At 40.5% G+C, this 23,811-nt stretch overlaps 2 protein-coding genes and 1 long non-coding RNA gene across 13 annotated transcripts in view; 1 reads left to right on the top strand and 2 right to left on the bottom strand.

The window, feature by feature from the left end:
* The first annotated feature begins 460 nt into the window (after positions 1–460).
* LOC145554874 (uncharacterized) lies at positions 461–1,880 on the top strand. Its single transcript, XR_014090914.1, has 2 exons — positions 461–802; positions 1,418–1,880. It is a non-coding gene; the product is annotated as an uncharacterized LOC145554874 (long non-coding RNA).
* Positions 1,881–2,859: 979 nt separating this feature from the next.
* On the bottom strand, positions 2,860–17,065 carry tmem192 (transmembrane protein 192). 4 transcript variants are annotated; one of them, XM_008400078.3, is made up of 6 exons: positions 16,908–17,065; positions 15,000–15,155; positions 14,623–14,884; positions 13,760–13,882; positions 5,133–5,238; positions 2,860–3,406 (listed from the first exon to the last, which is right to left on the bottom strand). In XM_008400078.3, the coding sequence occupies exons 1-6, from the start codon at positions 16,935–16,937 to the stop codon at positions 3,292–3,294; spliced, it is 792 nt and encodes a 263-aa protein (XP_008398300.3). In that variant the 5' UTR covers positions 16,938–17,065; the 3' UTR covers positions 2,860–3,291. The 4 variants fall into 4 exon arrangements, with proteins under 4 accessions (XP_008398300.3, XP_017161851.2, XP_017161965.2 ...); XM_017306362.2 differs by having other exon boundaries at positions 15,000–15,152; positions 16,908–17,063; XM_017306476.2 differs by lacking the exon at positions 16,908–17,065 and adding an exon at positions 16,773–16,876.
* A 501-nt stretch (positions 17,066–17,566) lies between these two features.
* Positions 17,567–23,811, bottom strand: part of LOC103458988 (LIM and calponin homology domains-containing protein 1-like) — a 41,620-nt gene continuing 35,375 nt past the window's right edge. For 7 of the 8 annotated variants that reach the window (XM_008400197.3, XM_008400284.3, XM_081614873.1 and 4 more), the window contains 10 exons: positions 22,737–22,827; positions 22,621–22,646; positions 22,303–22,416; positions 21,046–21,138; positions 20,733–20,940; positions 20,542–20,641; positions 19,981–20,055; positions 19,788–19,896; positions 19,423–19,525; positions 17,567–18,743 (listed from right to left, as the gene is read on the bottom strand). In XM_008400197.3, coding sequence (XP_008398419.2) covers positions 18,718–18,743; positions 19,423–19,525; positions 19,788–19,896; positions 19,981–20,055; positions 20,542–20,641; positions 20,733–20,940; positions 21,046–21,138; positions 22,303–22,416; positions 22,621–22,646; positions 22,737–22,827 — 945 coding nt within the window. In that variant the 3' untranslated portion in view covers positions 17,567–18,717. The remainder of the gene's footprint in view (positions 18,744–19,422; positions 19,526–19,787; positions 19,897–19,980; positions 20,056–20,541; positions 20,642–20,732; positions 20,941–21,045; positions 21,139–22,302; positions 22,417–22,620; positions 22,647–22,736; positions 22,828–23,811) is intronic. The other variant, XM_008400450.3, reaches the window with a different exon arrangement.

Genomic DNA, 23,811 nt, shown 5'->3' with positions numbered 1-23,811 from the left:
CACAAAATAAATAAATAAATAATCAGTGTTGCTGCCAATTATTGACATAAACATGCTCAGAAAATAATCAGAATTATATTTAGGATGGGGCGGGGGAAATACTTTGTTTGCTAAAACGGACTTTTAAGGTCTAAACATGGCGAGGACAGAAGTTCAAAATGGCGTTCATTTAACCCTGTTAAGAGACGTGGTCCATTGGGCCCCACAAGCTTTTTATCCTGTGCGCAGTCAGGTGGGGTTGAACTTACCCAGCGTGTGCATTTGCAAGTTTTTTTTATTTATTTTTTATTTGTGTGTATTGTTTTGAGAACTGACGGTCTGATGGAACACACAATAGCACTGGGGAAGCGTGAGGAACACGTTTCTATAAATGTGCTACGTACAGAATAGCATATGGTGCTATTTATAGAAATGTATTATATTTCTAAAATAAAATTTCATAACCAGGGGAGAGATGGAGCTGAGTGTCGTGCAAAGACTGCAGGAAGGTTAAAATAAAATGGTATCTATAATATTTATAATGAATTTTAAATGGACTTTCCTTTGCGTTCAAAAAACAGTGGGGTGTAAAAAAATCATGGAACCCAAGTGGACGGCCTCCAGATTATTTGCTGGATTAAATGTCTGAACAGCCATAACTAGCAGCTAACGGGCCTAGCTCGTCCATGTCTCGTGTGTTGGTGTATTTTGAATACAATCTTGTCTGTTTCAGACTTCCTGAACCTGAAGAGAAAATACCACAGACACCACTGTCCTCACAGGCGCTGCATGCCTCTCCACTCCAGAGTCCCGTTCCCCTGAGGTGAGCTGTGTTTCTTTCAACACTGCGAAAACACGACATCTTACCGAGTCAATTTTGGTCGAGTTTATAGTGCAAATATCGTAAGACAAAACTGACTCACAAGTAACTTTTCAGCAATAAATATGAGCTTATTTTAAGTCGGTATTTTCTTAATATTGATGAAGAAAATATTTGTTCCTTTTGTTAGATTCACTTATGTTGTAAGTGAAATAATCTGCCAAAGAAAGAAATGCTTATTCATTAATATTAAGACTGAAAACAAGCTCCTATAGCTTGCTGAAAATTTACTTGCTAGTCAGTTTTGTCCTATTTCAAAGGTGCTAAGAGAGTTGAACTTGAAACTAGACTAAAAATACTTTGTAAGAGTTTGTTTTTGCAGTGAAGCTGCATGGTGGATGGAACAAAGCTGGGTTACAGGCCAGGCAGTTAGCAGGGTGGCTGTGATCAGCAGCAGTGGGTTCATGCAGAACAAGGGAGCGTGGAGGAAAAGGTTGAGGCATAAATCCAGCTAATGATGAAGAGGAATGCTTTAATGCCAGAGAGGCGATTCCTGCTCGTTTACTCTGACGTCGTCTCAGCAGGACATTAAGGAAAGTGTTTTATTTTCCATCCCAGGCAGAGGAAACTCTTCAGAGGAGTGAGGATGGATGTGGTCCTGGGCGGCGTGGATGGATCAGGACAGACGGACGCAGGCGGTGGAGGAGAGAAATCCATGAAATGCCACTCAGAGACGACCATGACGCCCCGCCAAAGGGAGAACTTCAAAGTCAGCCTCTCCTCGAGACTTAAGATGAAAAACTGTTCATTCAGGACAGCGTTTAAACCATAAAAGCTGACAGCAGCGCGGCGTGGCGTTCACAGATGTGACTTCAGAGACTTGGAGCTCCATCCTGGAGTCACATTTCATAACCAGGAGAGAGAAGATTTATCATGAAGAATGTTCAGCGTTAAGCAGAAACACTGCAGATCAAAGAGACTGAACAGTCTGTTTATAATGTATGTATCTATGTATGAACTTTAGCTGCTGACTGAGAAACTTTTACACCTTTTTAATAAAAAAAAGTGCAGTTGTATCGTTTTTACTTCTCCCATTCTTCCTTCAAAACAAAAAACTATTGGAAACTCAGTCAGGTTAGATGGTGAACATCTGGGAAGATCAATTTTCTAAGTATCTCCACAGATTCTCAATTGGAATCAAGTTTGAACTTTGACTAGGCCATTTCAAGACAGTCATAAGGTCCATAAGTGAAATAATATTACAGACGGCTCCATTGCAGTTCTGGCTGTGAGTTTATGTCTGTGACAGAGGCGACCTTCTGTCACTGCTGAAGACGAGCGTCCCCACAGCATGATGCTGCCACCACCACCCATCTTCCTCCCTTACAGCTGGATTTGTGGAGTGCAGGATTCATAGTTGACCTATGGACAGATTGTCCCGCCTGAGATCTGTTAAAATATGGCTGAATCAGTTGGATTAATCGGCATGAATCGATTTTTGAAATAATTGTTTACTGGAGGAAAAAGTTGCTGAAAGAATATATTCAGAGCAGTAATTAAACCAAAAGTGTAAAAAACAAACAAAAAAACCCATAAAATGCACTTTACCTTTCAGATAAAATAAGAAATATGTAAAAATATTTTACCCAGAACTACTTAAGTGGAATATTTTTAGCCTCACCAGATTCAAATTATGTTAAAACAACAACAAAAAAACAACAAAATAAATTAAAAATAAATCTCATGTTTATATTAAAAATATATTTTTAGCAGGTGCATGCTTTGTTACAAATTATCAAGTACACTAAGGAAGGCTGTTATTGCATTTTAGGAAATCAGATGTCTATTTTCTTACTTAAAAACAGAACTTAAATATTTATTTGTATTTTTTAAGAGGTTAAGTGAAAAATGTGAAGAATGTGTCCATTACAAATTGCCCGTTTCAATGGAGACGCAGATAGTAACGGCCTCCATGTTACCATGGCTTTAAACTCAACATATGAAGCACAATACTGTTGCTGCTGCAGCTGATCTAAAGTTCAGGTTAAGACGAAAGGAAGTGAGAAAAATCAAAGATTTTATTGATTCACGGAATTAACGAGAAAACATGTAAGAAAAGTAATGCGATCAATAAAACAGTACATGTTGACCCAGGTAGATGATAACCTCTCTGTCCTTTGTGCAGATGCTCTTACTGCTCTGTTGCTTTCAGAGGAACAGACTGGAGGTCAGAGGTCAGTGAAGCTTGTAGAGCAGAGATAAAAACCTCCGTCACCTCAGATCTGTGACCCACGACTCCACCTCCTCCTTCTACCTCCCATCCTCCTCCTCCTCTATCAGTCCATCTCAGGTGCGGAGGCCTCGGCGGTGGAGCCGGCCGGCTCAGTGTGTGTGAACAGGTGTGTTTGCTCCACTTTATTCCTTTAGATCTCCTCTCAGAGCGGTGGAGCTCATCCTCCTGAGAGCTGGAGGCTTTCATCAGCAGGGTGAGCTCAGTGCTGAGCGGTGTGGTTGAGCAGCCTCTTGCTCAGTAAGGTGTTGTGCTGTTTCAGGTACTCTATGAGGTCGGCCTGCTTCTCCACCACCTCCTCCAGACCAGACGAGCCTCTGAGACACAGAGAGGACATGCAGAGATTCAGTTATCAAAACACCTGCCTGCTTTTTTCTTCTTCTTTGGACTGTAGTTGCTTTTCTACTCATTTTTATGACCAGCTGTTCCACCATCATCATACTTCAGTTGATCTGTAAACCAGACTTAAGTTTGGTGGGAGATAGCAGATGCTAAAAACACTTTTTTTCTGTACACTGAACTGTCAACTTCGCCTCTTTAAGAAACTCCGCCTTCAGGAAGTCATCACAACATGGCTCCTCTATTGACCCTTTAACAGCGTTTTAACTGGTGTTTCACTGAGCAGTAGCTCCTATAACGAGCTCAGCAGATGTGCAGTTCCACCAGGTGTTTGCCAATTGCTGCTGGCTAGTCTGAAGGAGCTGAGTGAGTCAGAAGCTGGGGAGCTTTCAAACTGCAGCTCTGAGGAGGAGCTTTGTCCTCAAAGGCGGAGCTAGGACCGCCCAGGCATTTTGTACGGCTGAATTGTTGCCATAGGTGATTAAAGGATTTCTTAAACATTCATGAAAGAATCAAAGCAACACTCCAGGTCTGATGTTTTTTATGAAGGAATAGCATAACATGATTTAAAGCTAAAAAAAAATTTATTTTACACAACACTGGCTCTGTAAATCTTTGCCATGTTTTATTTGTTGCATAAAAGATTTCATGACAAAACAACAGGCCACTAAAACTAAAACTAAACCAATGTGAATGTAATGAATGACATATCCAGTGGATTCCCTCTCTGTGGGGGTCAGCAGGTCAGAAGATGCAATAAAGGCTTGAGAAACATGAGAGTAAAGATGCATCTGGAGGTCGTATTTCTCCTACTGGCTGCAGAAATATCATATTTAAGCTCCTTTTGCAGAATTCATCTTTTACATACCCATGATAACCCTCATGTTTATTTGTATGAACAAACGTATGAAACTGTGATTGATTAAACTGACACTGATGAAGTTTGATTTTCTTACAGGACACAGATTTTCAGTAAGATTTAAAATACAAATCTCCTTAAGGGAAACTGCAGACGCTCGTTTTCTGATCTGAGTGAATGCTTTGGGTTGTTGTCATGGTGAAAGAGGATGCTTTACTATCAACATGGCTCTGCCTCATTCTGAGGAGTTAGCTTATCCTGATCTCTTTTTTTTTTAAGGTTTTATTGGCTCTAGTGGCCTTTATGTGATAGTGAATTGACATGAAAGTGGGTAATGAGAGAGGAGGAAGACATGCGGCAGGGGTCACCAGGCTGGGAATCGAACCTGCGACAGCTGCATCAAGGACTAAGGTCTCCATAAGTGGGTTGTGGTTCACCCCTCTGCCATCACAGCACCTGGTCCTGGTTGATCCATCTCTGGAGTTATGCTGCTACAGGCTAAAGCTGCTGGAGGACAAACTGACCACTTTTCCCTCAACCTGCTACGTTCTTCTCCTACTACTCTCCAGTCTGCATTGTTTTCTGTTATTTCAACTGTTGTCTTTATATTTATAAATGACCTGACCTTGTGGTGTGTGAGTGTGTGTGTGTTTTGACTTCTCTCAATCACAGAAAGTACTCCTCGGTCAGTTCTGTTGCTCCTTCTTCTCAAACTCCAACCAATTTATGTCATTTAGTTAACTAGAGTAACCTCAGTTGAATCTGAACTTGCTGAATGAAAATCCCCCCCAGTTAAATGACCTGACCTTGTGGTGTGTGTGTGTGTGTGTGTGTGTGTGGTGTACCTGAAGCCGGTCTCAGTCGGCTGGTTTGTGACGCTGTAGCTGTGTGAATGCTCCTCTTGGCTCACATCTGGTGCAGCTCGTCGTCTGTTGAACTGCATTACCCTGACTAAAAAAAAAACACACACGCACACACAGCGACACATTTAGAGGTTTCAGGTTGTAATCTGAGTAAATGAAGAACATTAATAGCTGTGTTTCTATTGACAACAGAATTGAGAAAACAGAATTAACAAAAGTGCAATGGAAACAGTTTTTTGCATCGAGTCATGTGATCAACAGTCGGATGAAGCTACTGGGGAAAAGATGACAGGAAGTGGCAGAAGGATGACTGTGTGGCAAGTTTCTCAATAACTTATTCATGTGTGATTTTAATTGTAATAATTTCTTATTTAATATAAACACAGCAACTGCATTTCCTTCGACATTAGCGGAACCTAGACAAAGATTTGCGGTTAATGAGAGGCTTCCAGCTGGGTGTGAAACGTCTCCCGTTTGTCTGTTTACTGTTTTTCCATCTGGTCTTCTTCCAGTCTCACGTGAGCCGTTACATCCTACGCTCAGGAGTCGCCGTCCTCCGCTCCCCAGCCTCCAATTCTGACGCCCTGAGCGTCCACCTTAACACTTGGGGTGTGGCTCACAGCGAGGTGTGGGAACAACCGCAGCACAAACACACGACTGCATTGCTGGGAACCGAGATAAGAAGATGAAGAGTTGTGGATGATGTGAGGAAGGCCAGCGGGATAAGACTCCAGAGTGATCAGCCAGAGGAAACAGAGCCTTATCTTTACCTGAGCAGTTCAGCTTCAGAGCATCCACACAATATAAAGAAATACTCCACATTCCTGCATAATGAGGTCCTAAATCTGGGTGTGCGCGCGTGTAAATGAAGTATATGAGGGAGAGAAAGAATTCTGAGAAGCAGAGATTAGGTAGACTACTTGTAAAATGGGAAAAATATCTTGTTATACGTGAAATTATTTGCTAGTGGGACTGGGATTTTTTCATCGAAATTAAGGTATTATTTACTTAAAACTAACAAAAAGAAATTACTTTTAAGTTAGTTTTGTTTTATTTCAATTCTACCAAGATATTTTCACTAAAAGCCAGACCTAAAATAATTAGAGCTTAACATTTGGAGGTGGGCGCATCATATTGTCCCTCCATACTTCATAGAAATGGAAAATAAATAGTGAAATTCACTGAAACAGCCCTGATGAGGATTTGAATGGGTGTGTTTTTTAAAGTAAGACGACTAAACACACACAGCCAAGGTTTAGAAGAAAGAAAACAAAGCTGCTAAACTATCCCAAATGCAAAAGGAAAAAGAATGACTGGTGAGGAATTGTGTAGAAGATGTGGAGACAGCTGGTGTGAAAGAACGTACTAAAACCTCTCTGAGCAGCGCGCCGTAGTTCCTCCAGACCGGACACCATAGAGCTGAGACGATGAAATGAGGATTTCTACAAAGTGTATAATTCATCTCAGTAAGCGCGTTCTCTGTACAGTTTCATTCATAACACACTGTATGTGTGCGTGTGTGTGTTAACTGGGTTGGTACTGACATCTGGTGTGGGAATCATCTCAGCAGAAACCGATACGGATGTTCTGCACTGTAAATCAGAACTAATCCACTGTCAGTAGCTGTGTTTACATTGACCCTGTGGATTTGACAGCTTGAAAATAAATTTGCTTAAGGGAAACGCAACGATTTCGAAAAAACCCCCATTTTTCAATAAAAGCGAAGGATGCTTTTTTATTTTATACCTGAATTGAAATTGGCTTACTATGCAAAACTGCAATGGAGACTTTTTTTTTGCATCACACGAGTCACATGATCCACAACCGGACGTTGCCACTGGCAAAAACCACAAAGAAAACGGCAAGAAGTGGTTGGAGGATGATGGTGCGGAATATTTTTAAATGACTAACTGTGTGAACAAACTTTATCAACGTGTAATTTAAATTGGGAACGTGTTTTTTTGACATTAGCAGAATATCGACAATGTTTTGTGCACCTTTATAATGGAAATGCAACTAGTGACTCATAATAAACGTCACAACTGTTTCAATTATTATGGGGCCTAAACGTCACACCTTCTAGTGTCAATCCTGTGCTTTCATTAAAAGTTTCTGCAGCTTCTTGGACATTATGGACATTTGGACATTGGACATTATGAAAACAGAAACGCTTCACAGCGTTTCAATGCCTCTCCTCCAAAATCCATACAGCTGATTATTTAAAAACTGTGTATTTTTCACAGCTTTCATTTCTACATTAATGCCTTTAGTAGACGAACAATGCAGCCCATCTATAAAATAAACACTGTCACAGTAGATTTAAACCCAGAAAGGCAAACGCAGAGTGACAGACAGCTAGCAGTAGCAGGCGGTGTGGAGGAAGTGGCACATTTCACACCTTCTTGTCAGAGACTCTCACATGGTTGGACGCACTCAGACTGCTCTCATCTGAAGCCTCTGTCACCCACCTGGAAGAGCACATTTCCAGGTGATAACAGTGAAGCTGCAGAAGTGCTAACAGCCAACGGCACCACACGAGTTTAAACAGGAGACGAAGGAGTCAGAGTATTTCCAGTGCTGCTGGGCGATAATAAACGGGAATCACAGGAGCGTTGTGGTGGAGGAGGGCGGGGTCTGGGGTTTTGTTACGGAGAGAAGCCCAGTGTGGTCGTCTGCTTCCGGGTTCGACACGTTGGACATTCAGACGTGGTTTTCTCTCTGAGACTCTGTGGATAAAAAATCAGTTCAGACTCTAAACTGCCTAAAGTCTTTGCTTGTTTTCCGATTAATCCAATGTTCTCATTTTTCAAAAGCTCTCTGTACAACGTCCTGTCAAGGTCAAACGCATCAACTGAACACTAGAGAAAAACACTAGGTTGACTATAACTGAAACGTTATAGGAGCAGTATGACGTAAAATGGACTTTTTGGAGATTTATATTATGTTATCCCCTCATCAAAACCATACCTGGAGTTTTGCTTTGATTCTTTCATGCACGTTTGAGAAATCTTGTATTTTCCAGCCACACAGAGCCATTTTATAGCACAATCAAGTAGTTATGGAAGCGCTATACATATCAAATATCATAAAAAAAAAACGCCTGAAATTGGGCGTTCATCTGCTGAGCTCCTCATATGAGCTCAGTATATGAACAGTTCCAGCAGGTGTTTGCTAACTCAGAGCTGCAGTTTCCAAGCTTCTGCCTCACAGAGCAGCCCTCCCCTTAAACACCTCCACTACTGAGCTCCTTCAGACTAGCCAGCAGCAATTAGCATACACCTGGTAAACTGGACGTGTGCTGAGCTCATCATAGGAGCTACTTTTTAGTGAAACGCTGGTAAAAAATGTTGTTAAAGGTTTAATAGAGGAGTCATATTGTGATGACTTCCCGAAGGCTTAGTTTTTAAAGAGACAGAGGTCCAATTTCAAGGTGTTACATTACAAAGTCTAATTTCTTTTAAGTAACATTTAATACATGCAACATTTTTATAACAACTGAAAGCAAAATAGTTACTTGATTGTACCACAAAATAAAACTCTGTGGTTGGAAAACACACAAAACTGCCCCTTTGAAAAATTACCAGAATGTCTTTATGCCAAGAAGAAATGCATCAACCATGTAGGGTTATGCTGCAGGTATCAGCATCCTTGCTGGTGCCATGTGCCCTGCAGGGCTCACATTAACTCCGGCACTGGCAGAACAGAAGGATGTGTTCTAAGTGGAGTCCTTTGAAGGCTTTGATGTGCATGCAGCACTATAGAGCAGAGTGCATTCACGTTCAAATGAGAGGCAGAAACATACAGAGGAGCTCAAACAATCAGGACGCACTTCAAAGAGCCACTGAACGAGGCCTTCCTGTGAAGACTCCATAGCTGCAGGAGCCACTCCACTGGTGTCACCCCGACTCTCCATCTGCTGGCGTCAGCGAGAGCTACCAGGAAACGTAGAATGGTTTGACCATGCTGGACCAGCCTGAGCCCAGCTGGAATGTGACTGTCAAACACAAACACACACCCCAGAGGAACACCAGACTGGATCAGCTGCCCTGTAAACACAGGAACAATACCTGGGTGGGTTGTGGGGGGTGGGGGAGACAGCGCTCCCCTTTGGCTACATTAAATCCTTGTGCCTCTTATCTTCCCTCCGTGGCCCGCCGGTATCTCCCCCGGGCATCTGCGCCCTTAAGCGGCCAAACTAACCTTTAATATGGATTTCCTTTTATTCCAGACTCTTCGATAGCAACATCCTCTGATCCATCATCTTCAGCAGCAGTTTTCTCATTATACAGCCAAAAGAAAAGCTGAAAGGTAATAGTAGGATAATAGTAATCCTAATACTACCACTCGGTGGTATTACTAGTAATAGTAATTGAAAATCCTCAATCGTTCTAACAATGATCAACCATATCATCGTTAATTTAACTTTATGTTAAATTAACTTAAGATATTTAAATTTAACTTTAAATATCTCTTGAGATTCTGTTCATATGACAGCCTCTAACATACACATTTTAATGGCTTTTCAAAAGGTACATTGTAATTGTAACGTTAATTGTAAGTCACACGCAGTGAAGCCATTTCATTAAACTGCAAACAGCTGCATGACATTTCATCTCCATATGAATACAGCTGGTCCAGGAAGGCCTTAGAGAATATTATGAACAAAGATCAGCAGTATGTAACTTATATAAAAATATATGTGCTTTTTTTTGTTGCATATTATACTTATCTTATACTTTCAAAATGTAGTGAAAGTATAAGATAAGTATGAGAAAGATAATCTGTGAATAAAAAAATAAAATAAAAATTGAGCGCCTGTCCCTTTCCTTATGGTTCTGCTGTCATCTGAACAAATAAGTTGCTCAGAAACAACCAATCACAACCTGGAGGAAGGTTTCAGCGCCATCACCTGCTCCTGTGTACGCGCTGCTCAAACCCTGCCCCTGAATGATAAGCCTAATTAGCACAGTCACCGATTAGTTGCACAGTTTTTCTATAATAGTAAGTTGTTTCTCCACCATTAGCACATTTAGCAACGCATACAAAGCTTGATTAACAGCGCTAAGCCCCTCTTCGTGGTCCTGATTGGTTGTTTTTGATCACATGCGGTTCATTTCTTCAAACAGCAAAAGCACAGGGAGGTGGTGGAGGAGATCGATCTTTTCACAGATGATCAGTCTCATATTAAACGTTCATAAAATGGTGACAAGTTTAACCAATATGGAGAAAACAGGTTTTTGTAAAAGTTACATACTACAGCTTTAAACATCCCACAAAGCTCTGATCAATCAAACATGGCTGCCCACATTAACTAGTACGACTTACACCAATTTTTTCCGCTAGTGCTCGGTTCTACCTGACTCAGGTCGTCTACCATTACAACCACCTCCAAGTGGGTTCGGTTGTCAAGACGAGACGGCTTAAATAACGAGGTGCTGTTGTTTCTCATCGGCCATCAAGTGAAAAATGTTTGGACCTGGGTGTTGGACAACCGTGTCCACTTCAGTGTTGCCACTTTGCTTCAGGCTTGGAATACGCTCAGTCATTTTAGGAAGCTTTTAAAAACGCCTGGTTTGATTCTTGTAACCGAGTCGATCTGGTGAATCGACTCGGTTAACCACAAACAGCACCAATAAAATTCCCTTTTTTAAGAAAACTAATTAAAAATGCTGATGAGTCATTGCAGAGCATTCCGCCTTTCTCTTTTAAATCTCAGGGGAGTGTGTGTGTATGAATGGTGGGTGGGGCCAGGAGCTCACCAAACTTTCAGGCTGGGGGGATCCATGTCCTCTGCTTCAGAGACTAAACCAACAGATAAAAACGGCCAGGAGCCGTCTGCCAGCAGGCTTAGGGACACCGACTTCCTCTGACAGGTTTAATACAAGCTTTAAAAAGCAAAAATAAATCTAACTTCTAGATGAATAATAAATAAAATTATTTTTTCTTTTCGTACAGAAAAGTTTCTGCAAACGTTTCTGTAAATGTCTGTCATTGTAAGTGCTGTAATTCTGGCTGCTCTGATTTGCTGAGGACGTTCCAATGGCAGATTGTTTCACGGTTCACATGGGAAAAAGGTCATGTTCTAAGTGAAATATTCTGACAATGAAAGTGGTATTTTTCATCAATATGAAGGAGTTATTGACTTAAAACAAGCTCCTATATCTTACTGAAAAGTTACTTGTAAATTAGTTTTGTCTTATATCAGGTGTCCTAAGATATTTGCACTAGAAACTAGACCAAAGTACTGGATAAGATCTAAACGTGACTAACTCGTTTTAGATTTCTAGTGGAGACAAAAACAGAAAAGACTACTGGATGGGTTGGACCGGTTTGGGAATAATCCTGAAAACTTTGCTGAGTGTTTGTGCCAGAAGCAAAGAATCAGCAAAGGATGAACCCAGAGCTGAATGGCTGATTGTCATGCTGCTGAGTCTTAGAAAGGCAGGGCGGGTATTGTGATGCAAACATGCTCAGATAGAGTGGGGGAAGTGTGTGTGTGTGTGTGTGTGTTTGGGTCTAATGTAATCTGTGAGGTGTGTTTCTGCAAAGGAAGCTGATCATTTTCCTGTGTCGGTCTTCTTATACGTGACTTCAAGTACAACAAGGAGCCATCTGCCACATGTAAAATGCAGACAAATAGAATCAATTAACAAAAATAACAGGTTACAACTTGGAACAGAAACACTGTTACAGTGTAAACTTCATATAAAAAGTATGAAGAACCCAAGCAGCATTTTTCCAGAATCTAATCATCGTCTGTTGCGAGGAAATGTTTGGAGATGCATTTTCATAAATGTGCGCAAAACTTTGTCTATATTCCGCTAATGTTGAAAGAACAAAATGTTGCATGCATGTGCAGTGTTTCAATTGAATAAGGAATGCAATTAAAATCACATGTGAATAGGTTTGTACACATGATAAGTCAATGACAAAAATGTTGAACCATCATCCTGTCGTCTTCTTCGTAGTTTGTGCCTCTATGACTATTGCAGTGGTTCTTAACCTTTTTTGAGGTACCGAACCCACCAGTTTCATATGAGCATTCACTGAACCCTTCTGTAGTGATAAATAAAATATGATTTCCCCCCACAAATTCAAGACATAGGGGTGACCCAACTAGACTCTAGTTGAGTCACTCCATGATCACCAAGTCTTCTTAAAAGGTAGAGTCTCTGAAAACAGTTCTTCAAAATATAGTCAGTGTTTTCAGCAAAGTTGAGCTGACTGTCCAGGAACGACTCAAGGTATTTAAAATTTGCCACAGTTACAACAGGTTGACCATCGAGAGAAACTGGAACCACTTTAAGGTTTTGTTTAGATCATTTAATTAGCTCTATATTCTTAAGAGAATAAATAATTAATAATAAATAATAAAGACTTTGTGGTATTCTGATTTAGTAAATTATATTAGTTGTGTTACCACCCCCACGCCACTAGAGGCAGTAGCAACCCTGAAAAGATGCAACTAAGGAGCAGATTTAGAAGTACACCGAAAGCTACAGAATGTGGTAAAAACTGTGAGCTTTGCTGAAGTAATTAAAGACACAAGTTCCATGCTGAGAGTGGAGCTCCTTCAATCAGTTCTCCTCCGCAGCACTGATTGGCTAAGCAATGTAACGTGATCCTCTGATTGGCTAAACAATGTAACGTGATCCTCTGCAGCAAGTGATGGCAAAGCGGGGCGTCATCACGACTTTACACAAGTGTGTCTTTACCTCCGCGGCAAAGGCTCCGCCGAACCCCTGAGACCGACTCATCGAACCCCTGGGGTTCGATTGAACCCAGGTTAAGAACCACTGGACTAATGTGACATGAAATAAGTGTTTCTATTGTGTTTTTGCAAAATAAACCAAGTTTGATATAGATTTAAAAAAACAACAAACAAAAAAAGAAAACATTTCATCCTCGTGCCAAAACTTATTATGGAAATTGCTGTGTTTCCATTGAGTGAAATTATTTTCTTAACATCAAATTATCATCGACCATACATCATAAGGTCGATGGAAACACAACTTCTCACTCTTCACCCACCAATCTACACTAAATATATTTGAGCATTTTTAAGATTTTTTTTATCTTTCTATGTAGTTATTATTTCTGATGAATCACGATTATAAACTAATGTTACTGTCCATTAGTGCCATATGGTTGGGAAGTAGAGCCAGAAGAAATGACACCGTGTGAGTAGATACACACACAGTGTGATTCATTCTTTGTATTCTGTATTCAAGGAGCCACTCTTCATTTATTTGAACTTTAGAAATGTGGCATTTTTTTTCCTCTTATTTGGAGTTTTACCAGTGAGACATTTAGATCTAAGAGAACTAAAAGCTCACCAGGAACCAGCACATAAAACCTCCAAACTAACCAGCTTTAAAGTGGATCCATAGCCACAAAGACATGATTCCTTTTATAGAATTGATGGATCTTTAAAGATGTGGTGGAGGGATGCACCTCTCATGTCCTGCTTCAGATGTAAAAACCTTGAATAAATGATTTTCCTAATTGGTAAATTTGCAGTCGTCACCATAGTTTGTCTTCTTATCAAAAAGCAGAGTTTCAGATTCCTGTGATCTACATTAAGCGTCAGGTAAGCGGTTAGAGTTTACCTGTGTAGTAAAGGAGGCATGGCACGGCCACCAGAACTTCAACACCCAGAATGCTCAGCATCACAGAGATGTGGATCGTCTGCGGTAACCTCAGAGCCAGGAGCAGCAGCAGCAGAACGTTACCTGGCACACAAAGAAACATGAGCGCTTTACTGCCATCTTGTGGAGAAATTTACCCTTTACAGAAAATCATAAATATTCATATGTAGCGCAAGCTCCCGACCCCATTAGGGGACAACGGTGTAAGAAAATGGATGGATGGATGTAGCGCAAGCTGCAATGGACTGTCCAGGGTGACTCTCTCTTGCCCGCTGACAGCTGGACAAAGGCACCAGCCCCCCTCCTGACCCCAGTGGGATGAGGGTGTAAGAAAATGGATAGATGGATGGATGGATAGATATAGAGCAAGTTTAGATTTTATAATTTTTTTTATTACAACTTGCATCATTTTTATTACACTTCCCAATTTTATGTGACATTGTGTTTTGTCTACATGACATAAAATACCAAAATAGAAATATTACAGTGAAATTTGTGGTTGTGCTGTAGGAAAAAAGGAAACATCTTAATTAATGTGAAAGCACCATCTGTGTTTCCATTAGCCATAAAATTGTGCAACTTGAAATTACAAAAATAAACTCTCAATGCAAACACGCAAATTTCAACAACTCAATAAACTCGATAAAGAGGATTTGCGCCAGGATGAGGTGGTTTTCCAACTACATGGAAAAAGATGTACAGTACAAGTGATTAACAGCCAGATGTTACTATTAGACGTCTCCTCTGATTGGCTGAGAGATGATGAGTGCTAACGCCATGGATGTAATGAAAACGCAGCTCCAGAGAGCTGTGTGCCGTCCCACCTGTTGAATGTATGACGAGCGGCAGCTGCTTGAGCCTCTGTGTCCGTCTGTAGAAGCTCAGGTATCCCCGGCTGCGGACGCGGCTGTGGTGGTGGTGCATCCAGGCGGTGTGCAGCAGCATCAGCACCCACAGGAACACCTTCCCGAACACGATGACGCTGTCGCCCCGCACGCTGCCCAAAATACTCGAGCACACCTCCTCCTGGCCGAACTTCAGCACGCACAACACGCCCACACACACCGACAGCACCACGTACACAACCTGAGGACACCAAGAGAACAGACGCAGAAACTGGTTTAAGTTGAGGAATATTGTAATGGCAATGTAAAACACTAACCACAATAATAGAAAGGTAATAAATGCGCGCATTACGTACGTGCATTAGAGACAGGAAACCAGCCGGACAGGTTGTTGGCACAGATTGAAACTCTCTCCTCATGGCAGACTGGAGGGCATCAGCAGAGATCAGTGGTCCGTCCACCAGAGAGTCCTCCTCTGTGCTCCGCGTCATGTCTGCTGATGAGCCTGCCTGCTGGAGGAGAACACCAGCTTGATCAAGAAAAAAAAAGTTTTTTCTCTTTTTTAAGGGTTTTTGGGGGCATTCGTGGCCTTTATTTTTCAGCATGCAGACAGGAAATGGACAGAGAGTTAAGGAAAAGTCATGCAGCAAAGGTCACCAGGTTGGGAATCGAACCCCGCACGGCTGCGTTAAAGACTAATGGCCTCCATACATTTAATGCCCACTCCATAACTACGCCACACGACGAATTGGCCTGTCTCGATAACACATTTTGCTGGGCGATAAAAAGGCCCAGAAGTTAATAAACCATATTATCTGAATATGGTTTATTGCGATAAACGATAATATTGTTGTTTTGAGACCATTTTCAAGTGGTATAGTGGTAATGGCAAAACAAATGCAAATACACCCAGTAAAACATCAATATAATTTCAATTCTAATGAACATTTAACACTGGAAGGGAAACACATTTTAAATATCCAAAATAAATTAATAAAACAACATAAATAACAAATAAAATGAATTATGAAGTGTGTGCAGGGATGATGTACTGAAGGTGGAATGTCAGAAAGAGCGGGAGTTTCTTAAAAAGCCCAAAGCCCAATTTTAATGTACTAAATTGCAAAGTCACAATTTATTTTAAGTCATGTTTGATATATGTAGCATTTTTATAACAACTGGAACTAACAGTCACTTGATTGTGCTACAAAATGGCACTTGGTGCCTACAAAATACCGTCCCTTTAACTACGCCCTTCAGGTTGTCTGCATTGTTGACTCTGGTATATCTGATCTTCCTCCTTATCTACAGGTCTATAGATAAGAAGGCCTGAGTGACCTGGTCATTAAAGCCGATGTGAGCACTTCTGACTGAGAAAATGACATGGCTTCCCAACCATCCCCAAAATGTACAAACTTCTTTGATTCTGTACATCTTCCTCCAGACTCTGGGGTCCTGATTTCAAAAAGCCTCTGTGATGTTTTGATCAACCTTTACTTCTGGTTCTGTACACAGCTCACGTTTTATGAATCTCTTCCCGATTCTAGCTTTGCTTCACAATAACTATAGCTTGCATTCATTAACGCTAAAGGAGCCCCAACCTCGTATTAAGTCCATATACTGCAAACTAACAATTTTTCCAGTCGGCTGACATTTCTGATTTGAACACTTTTGTTGGATGGACTGTTGCCCTGCGACAGACTGGCGACCTGTCCAGGGTGACCCCCGCCTCTCGCCCGGAATGTTGGCTGGAGAGGCACTAGCAACCCTCCTGACCCCACTGAGGGACAAGGGCGTAAGAAAATGGATGGATGGATGGATGGATGGATGGATAGATGGATGTTGGATTGACATTTTTCCGAGAAACTGAATTTAAGCTTTTTGTTAGTTGAACGCTAAAATAATCAGCATTAAAGAGAAATATATCATTGAGTGTCTGATTAAAATATAACTAATTCAAGCTGATATTGTAGAATCTGACTATAGGCACTAGTAAAATTGAAACTCGACATTAGCCTTATAAATTACCCAGAAATGACAGATAAACGACAATGAAAGCGGGTTATAGAACTCTGTGGGTTCTCCCAGACTGTCCGTCCTGAAAACATAAAGAGTTAATGACAACTTACTGCCTCAGAGAGCCAAAAAACTAACCCTGATGTTTACAACCCACAGGTCCAACTAGCTAACGAGCTCCAAGGCTATCTGGCTACAGCTGGCCGTTAACATGGCAACCAATGACCGTAAAACGACAGGTTACTTACAGCATGAAAAGCAGGTCTCGCTGACTCCATGAACTTAGAGTATGTTATAGATCATAAAACAGACCAAAAACACACATCTGTGCGTAACAACATACTTCTTCCTGATTTTTATTGGCGGTGACCGATGAAGCATCACCGCCACCAACAGGTAAGGAGTGGGGTTACATCCATCCATCTATCCATCAATTTTCTTTACACCCTTGTCCCTTAATGGGGTCAGGAGGGTTGCTGGTGCCCATCTCCAGCTAACGTTCCGGGCGAGAGGCGGGGGTCACCCTGGACAGGTCACCAGTCTGTCGCAGGGCAACACAGAGACACACAGGACAAACAACCATGCACACACACAAACATTCACACCTAGGGACAATTTGGAGAGGCCAGGGGTTACATGACTCTAAATAAATAAATGAAAACAGGATCAACCACTAATCTTTATTACATATATGTATTCCCAATTAATTCTAAATAAAATTCCCAATTAATTATAATTATAACACTGTGGTAAGTCACCCTCAGTCAGAGGACATGAAAGCCAACAAGACAGGAAGTGAAAACTTATTTTACTGCATTAATATTAGCCTTTTCACTTCTCTACAAAACTACTGTAAAGTCACCACTTTAGGACCAATAAAATGAAGGAAAGTAGACAAAAACACACACCAGATTAAATTGTTTTATTGATAAACATACACTTGTTATAAAAGACAATCAGAGCTTTGTTCCACTGAGGGCTAACATGGCTGTGAGGTGTTTACACCAAGCTGAGACAGAGGAAGGAGTAAATCTGTGGAGAGGCAGCGCTTAGACAAAATAGAAGAGGTTTCAGGACATTTTGATTCGCCAGAAAATAATTAACTTCCTGTCTCTAAGTAGACGGTGGGTTATTTGGGGAAGTAGTGGTTCTTCAGACATTATTTGCTGGTATATAACTGTACTTTGAATCAAATCACACACACAACACTTCTATATCAGGCATGCACCCACTCACACACATTGTGCCTAGACCCAAAGGTCAAACTGAGCGTACAACACCTCACCATTGCATTCATTACATAAGGCACTAATTCAGATGCAGTCTGAGAAGAAAGTAAAGCTAAAACATCAAAAACGGGAAAATACTTATTCATCAATAACATGCAGAGCCATTTTTGCAAAATGAAATTTGAAGAACAGTTTCTGTAAGTTAAAAGGGATTGTAAAACATTAAAATGATTAGAATGGTGTCAAAATAAAACTAAAGGCTCACTGTCCTTCCGAGAAAACACCACAATAACTTATATATGTTTTTTTCGTCATGCAAAACTGTAAACACAAAACCAAAAATTATGTGTTAAAAGTTAGGAGTAAGGCATTACAATCATTAAGCTACTTTAGGTTATTCAATTTGAATCACCTTGCATCACATTTGGAAATAATGGAGTCGCATCAGTCCAAAAGCAGGATTTAAGGGGTCAACATTTAATGTTCAGCTTAAGGGGTTAGCGTGTAACGAAGGAAATTTCAGGCATAGATGTACAAACCCCTAAATGTGTTTTCCCCCCCTCCATGAATACGTCAATGCCAGTCACATTAAAACAGGCTTTTACATGTTTATTGTTACGAAGTACATCCCAAGTACGTTGTCAAGAGGTTCAGTCTAGTTTAAAAATAAAACAAAGCAAAAGGAGTCTGTTGTTTGTGCAATTCAGAGTAAAAACAGAATATTCCAGAGGTTCCAGGCTTTTCCCGAACAGCCAGACTCAAGGTTACAGAACTGGAGTTTATCCCGTCAGCACCTCCAGTGTTGTAGTTCCAGTTAATCATGTAGTTCTTATAGAGGAGTGGGCTGACCTCTGCCTGAAAAAAAAGCACAAGTTTTGTTTCTGTAGCAAGTGGATGTAAATTTCAAATCTGAATGGATTGAAAAACATGACATCATGTTTTTCTAGTTGTGCCTCTAGAGGGCGCATCTGACAATTCAAGAAGTATTTGATTAAAGGTGGTGTTTCACTGATAGAACAATATAATAACAATAATAATAAACTTTAAAGTTAGAGTCAGCCAAAAAATCTCAAGTAGAAATCTATTCTTTTCAAAACTCAAAGGAGAAAAAAACAAGTTTACAATTCAGCTGCTGTTGAAGCAACAATTTTATTCCAATTAGCCTCGTACATTTAATCTAAATATTAGCTTTTCAGAGAGGACATCTTTGCTATCAAACTTATAAGCAGGCTGTCAATGACACTGCATTTATTCATTTCAAGTTAAATTGTTTTCTGTGATCTAACCACACATTTTAAATGATTCATCTCTCATAGTGCGATGGCAACATTTAGTCAAATGATAAAGGCTGTGCTGCGACTTACCAAGCACATATACAGCTACTGAATTTGATCATACTTTACAATAGTGTAAAGTGCTTTCAAAGTGTTTTTTTTCCTTTGAGAGCAAAAGTCAAAGTGCTGAAACCAGTGTGTGTGTGTGTGTGTGTGTGTGTGTGTGTGTGTTTCTTTGATCAATGTGAATGTTTTCCCACCTCGAGATGCGATGTAGCACTCATAACAGCTCAGCAGTCCGTTCCGAATCCTGACGTCGGTCCCTGCTGTAGCGTCACCCAGTTGCCCTTTGCATACGCCACACTGAAAAAAGACACATTTTTTTTATTTTTCATCTTCTTTTTAGGAGTCTTGGGTGACCAAGTCAAACATTTTTTCTGCGAGGCTAAATCCCATTTCAGTTCTAGAAGCTAAGTGTTCAGACTGTATCTGTTGTCTAGTGGTAAAGGCTTTCAAGCTCTTCAAAATGTAGTTTTTAGGAGCAAATTTAGGCTTGATTCAATCACTCTCTCTATCCCTACTACTGTCTATTTGTACATGCAGAGAACAGTGGTATGAAACAGACCTTAAAACACTGCATGTGGAAAAACAGGCCCAGAGTGTCAATGATCATAGCAGCTCCTCTTCCCAGAGGTTTGGAGCAGCCCGAACAAAGTCGCTTCCCACTGACGCACCTGAAACAAACACAGGAAGAAAACGGCGGGCATGACCTGCTGACCCTGGACGTCTTCACGTGTCGGTGTGTGAACATTATTTACCTGCTGGGAGACGGAGGCTGAGGTGCTGAAGGGGAGACGTCCTGGTTACCTGCTACAGCATCATGTGATCCTGATCTGAATTACATTTGGAAAGAAGAAGTTTTGTCACATTCAGTCTTCCATGACTGTGAGCCGCCAAGTTCAGCCATCAAAGACGAGCTTCTTGTATTTTCTGTGCAAGTTTAGGCCTGAATGTATTTTATAGATCTTCTTTAAAGATTCCAGGATATTTGCTCTACTTTTAATGATAATAAATGAAAGTAATCCATTAACCAGTAACATAATACTAAAGAGTTATTGCTGCTAAAGATGGCTCTACAAGATATTAAATCATGGTCTGAACCCAACATAGATTTCTTAGTATGGCTACATGATAACAGTGAGGAAACTATTTGCATTGTTCACTAAAAGGTTACACGTTAATTAATTTTGAACCTGATAAAGATTATTATATTCTCATATGTAAAAATACTGTAATAAACTCAGAGAGGGTGCACTTAATGTTTATCGTAACCTGAGGCAAACACTATTAAAATCTGCTTTGATCATGTTTACATTCACCTTTTGACATTTTGCATCTGGTTGGTCTGAGGGCTGCGGTCCAGAGATGACGTCTTCCACATTTCCTGTTTCTGTGGGAGCTGTTCATCACATCCAGAATCTAGCAGAAACACACATCATAATGTCTCCCATGCACTGCGGTTCACACAAACGCGTGGACGTAGTCCTGAGCATGTGTGCTTTATTCTCACCCTGGAAAAAATGAAGCTTGGACACATGCTGATCTTCACTTCCTGTGTGGATTTTCTGTCCGTTCTGCTGCAGAGACACGTTCCCTCTCACTGTCCCGTTGTTGTTTTCCTCGACAGAAAAAGGTGCTGTGGCTGTGCGCTCGGCCTGCCTCTGCACAGAGGCCGAGGGACTGAGAGGGGCTACGGTCTCTTCTAAAATGCGTCTTTCCTGGAAGAATAACACAGATGGAGAACAGAAAGAGGAAAATCTAGGATAAACCGGCCAAGAAGAAAATGATTTTTGCTTCCAGCGTCTCCATCCATGTGCTCCCACCTCTTCATTGTGCTTCCTCTCCTCCTCCTCCACCTCCAGCTGGGCCTTCTCCCACTCTTTCTTCAGCTTCTCTTGTTCTTTCTGGTATTGTTCCTGATGACAGACACAGTTTATGTTCAAAGACAATCATCAAAGGCGAACAATCACTCACACACACAAATGTAACACACAGACATACAGTTCTGGTCCACGTGTCATGGACATGAACGTCACGGTAAGTTTAAGCTTTCCAATATATAAGCAGCTGTTTTTTTAGGATGCAGTAATGATACAACAAGCAGCATCGATGCATTTTTCAAATCAGAGCTGAACTGAAAAGATTCAACTGGTTTTCTCTAATACGTACAAGGCCCAAAAATCTCTCATCTGACACTGGCTCACTTATGGACTACGAGTACTATTCCTAAAAGAATGACCCAAGTTATTTTTTCTCAAAAGTGGCTTTGGCAAAAAAAAAAAAAAGTCCTTACCGCTTTCTTCCAAAAGATGTTTTAGGCAAAAATATATATTAAAAAAAATAGAACCACACAAAGTTAGCTTGGCACAGAGAGCAGTTAGAGATGTTAACGGCTAAGGTTTGCGCAACTGTAGTGACTAACCTCAGATAATACGTAACAGGATATATATGACTAAAAATAGAGAAAAAATAAGTCCAAAAGAACAACAAGAAAAAAACCCCAAAACAAATAACACCTTTGACAAGAAGGACCCAAACGATTCAGTGACAAAGTAGCGTTAGCTGCAATTCATATCGAGCGCATGGGAACATTAAAGATGGACAAAAATAGTGACTTGTTTTATGTCATGATATATATTGTATGATGACGTATTGGAGACATTGTGGATAGAAAAAAACAGGAGTAAATTTCCGCCAAAAACCTCAAATTTTCTAGAAAAAAAATTGTAAATCTTTGAACTCCAAAAGTTGAAAATTAGCAAAAAAATAAATGTTGAGATTAAGCTCATACATTTTCTAGAATAAACAAGGAAATTTCTTGGCTCTAAAAGTTGAAAATATGCAAGAAAAAGCTTAGAAATTTAGACATTATTCTTAGAAATGTTCTAGAAATAACTCAGAACTTTCTGAGTTTCAAAATTCAAAAATGTTTAGGTTTTGAAACTCAGGAGATGTCCAAAAGTCGAAAATTACAATCACTGCACCCTAGAAAAAAGCCCAACTAAATGTCCAACATGAGTTTTGACAGATCGATCCAGAACATCGTTTCTCTCCAGATATACAACCTCACTCTGCAGTACCTGTAGGAGGCGCTCCTGCTCCTGCTGCCAGCTTTCCAAGCGCTTACGCTCCTCATTGGGGTCCCAGACCCAGTGATTAACACGTTTAGCCAAGTTCAACATGGGGGTCTCAATCTGACCAGACCCGACCAACAAGCACACCAACACAAAAAAAAACACACATGTATACGAAGCAAAAGGGACAGAAAGAGAGGAAAGGTGAGGACACAAGTCTGACTACAGTGACCACTGGAGACAAAAGGTCAGGATGGGGTCAAATCTGAGGATGGAGGAGAAACAGAAAGGAAGAGATGGAGCTGAAAATGTAGAGATACTTACAGTCACGTTGCTCTCCTCCAGCCCCTCTGTGGAAAGACGAACATGTTAAACATCCTGACTGCTGGAGGAAACAGTCCAAAGTTTTCAAGATGGCTGACAGAGAAGAGCAGACTTACCAGAGACACTGAGAGAGTATTCTGGTAAACTGCTGGGTGACTGAACAGGCTGAGGGTTCCCTTTCTCTGCTGGTGTCTCAGTGGCTCCATCCTGAGGGTTATATTTAAAATAAATAAGCTACTAAAGCCAAAAGACTGTCTCCAAGTATCTGCCTCTATCAGAAAGTGAAGCAACAACAGTGAAAGACTAGAACTATGACAGTGTATTAGTACATCGTACATGGGTAAAAAAAAAAGTAAATTTCCACCAAAAAACTCAAATATTTTAAGAATAATCTCAATTTTTTTTTAGAAAAAACAAGGACATTTTTGAGTTTGTCCCATATTTTTCAGTAGAACATTTCTGAGAATAATCTCAAAATTTCTGAGTTTTTCAACTTTTGAAACTCAAATGTCCTTGTTTTTTCTGAAAACGTTTTTGGTATTAATCTAAAGATCTCTTAGTTTTTGGCAGAAATGTATTCCTCCCTTTTTTCCCCCATCTACAATGGCCCTGATACACTGTCATTCTGACACACTTCCTGACCATTGTGGTGATCTTTTCAATGTGCTGTTCTTATTGAGGTCGCTGTTTTCTGTTCATGTAAATGTCTGTTAAAATATCCAAATAGAAACTAGACACCTGCTTTACATGACAAACCCTCCCAGGGAAGAAATTAAAGTGATATAACAACAGCTCTATGTTCTCTACTGTACAGTTTCTCACATGCTAACATAGTGAAGCTAAAAGCTAACTAAGAGGTGAAGGAAACAGCTGAGTCTACAGGAGGCTGGAAAGTATTCCGCCTCCTCAGTATTCCTTCTGTTTTTCTTTCCTTACATCATGGAATTGAAACGTTTTGTTCATTTTGACTGAACTACACATTATACCAGCTCAGAGTTTTTCAGTGTCTTGCAGAAACATTAATACCCTCTGAAACTTTAGCCTTGTTTTTCTTGCTAGCACAAGCTGATACTGATCCAAACTGACTGAACACTATTTTTTTTTATCAAATAAATACTAATTTATTTGATAACTCTACACTAGTACATCACATTTAAATACACCGGTAGCTTCACAAGCTTGGTCAAACAT

This window comes from Poecilia reticulata, chromosome 1 (genome assembly GCF_904066995.2).
Source record: "Poecilia reticulata chromosome 1, P_reticulata-male-v2, whole genome shotgun sequence".
In the NCBI taxonomy this organism is placed as follows: domain Eukaryota; kingdom Metazoa; phylum Chordata; class Actinopteri; order Cyprinodontiformes; family Poeciliidae; genus Poecilia; species Poecilia reticulata.
This window is presented reverse-complemented; position numbering and strand designations above follow the sequence as displayed.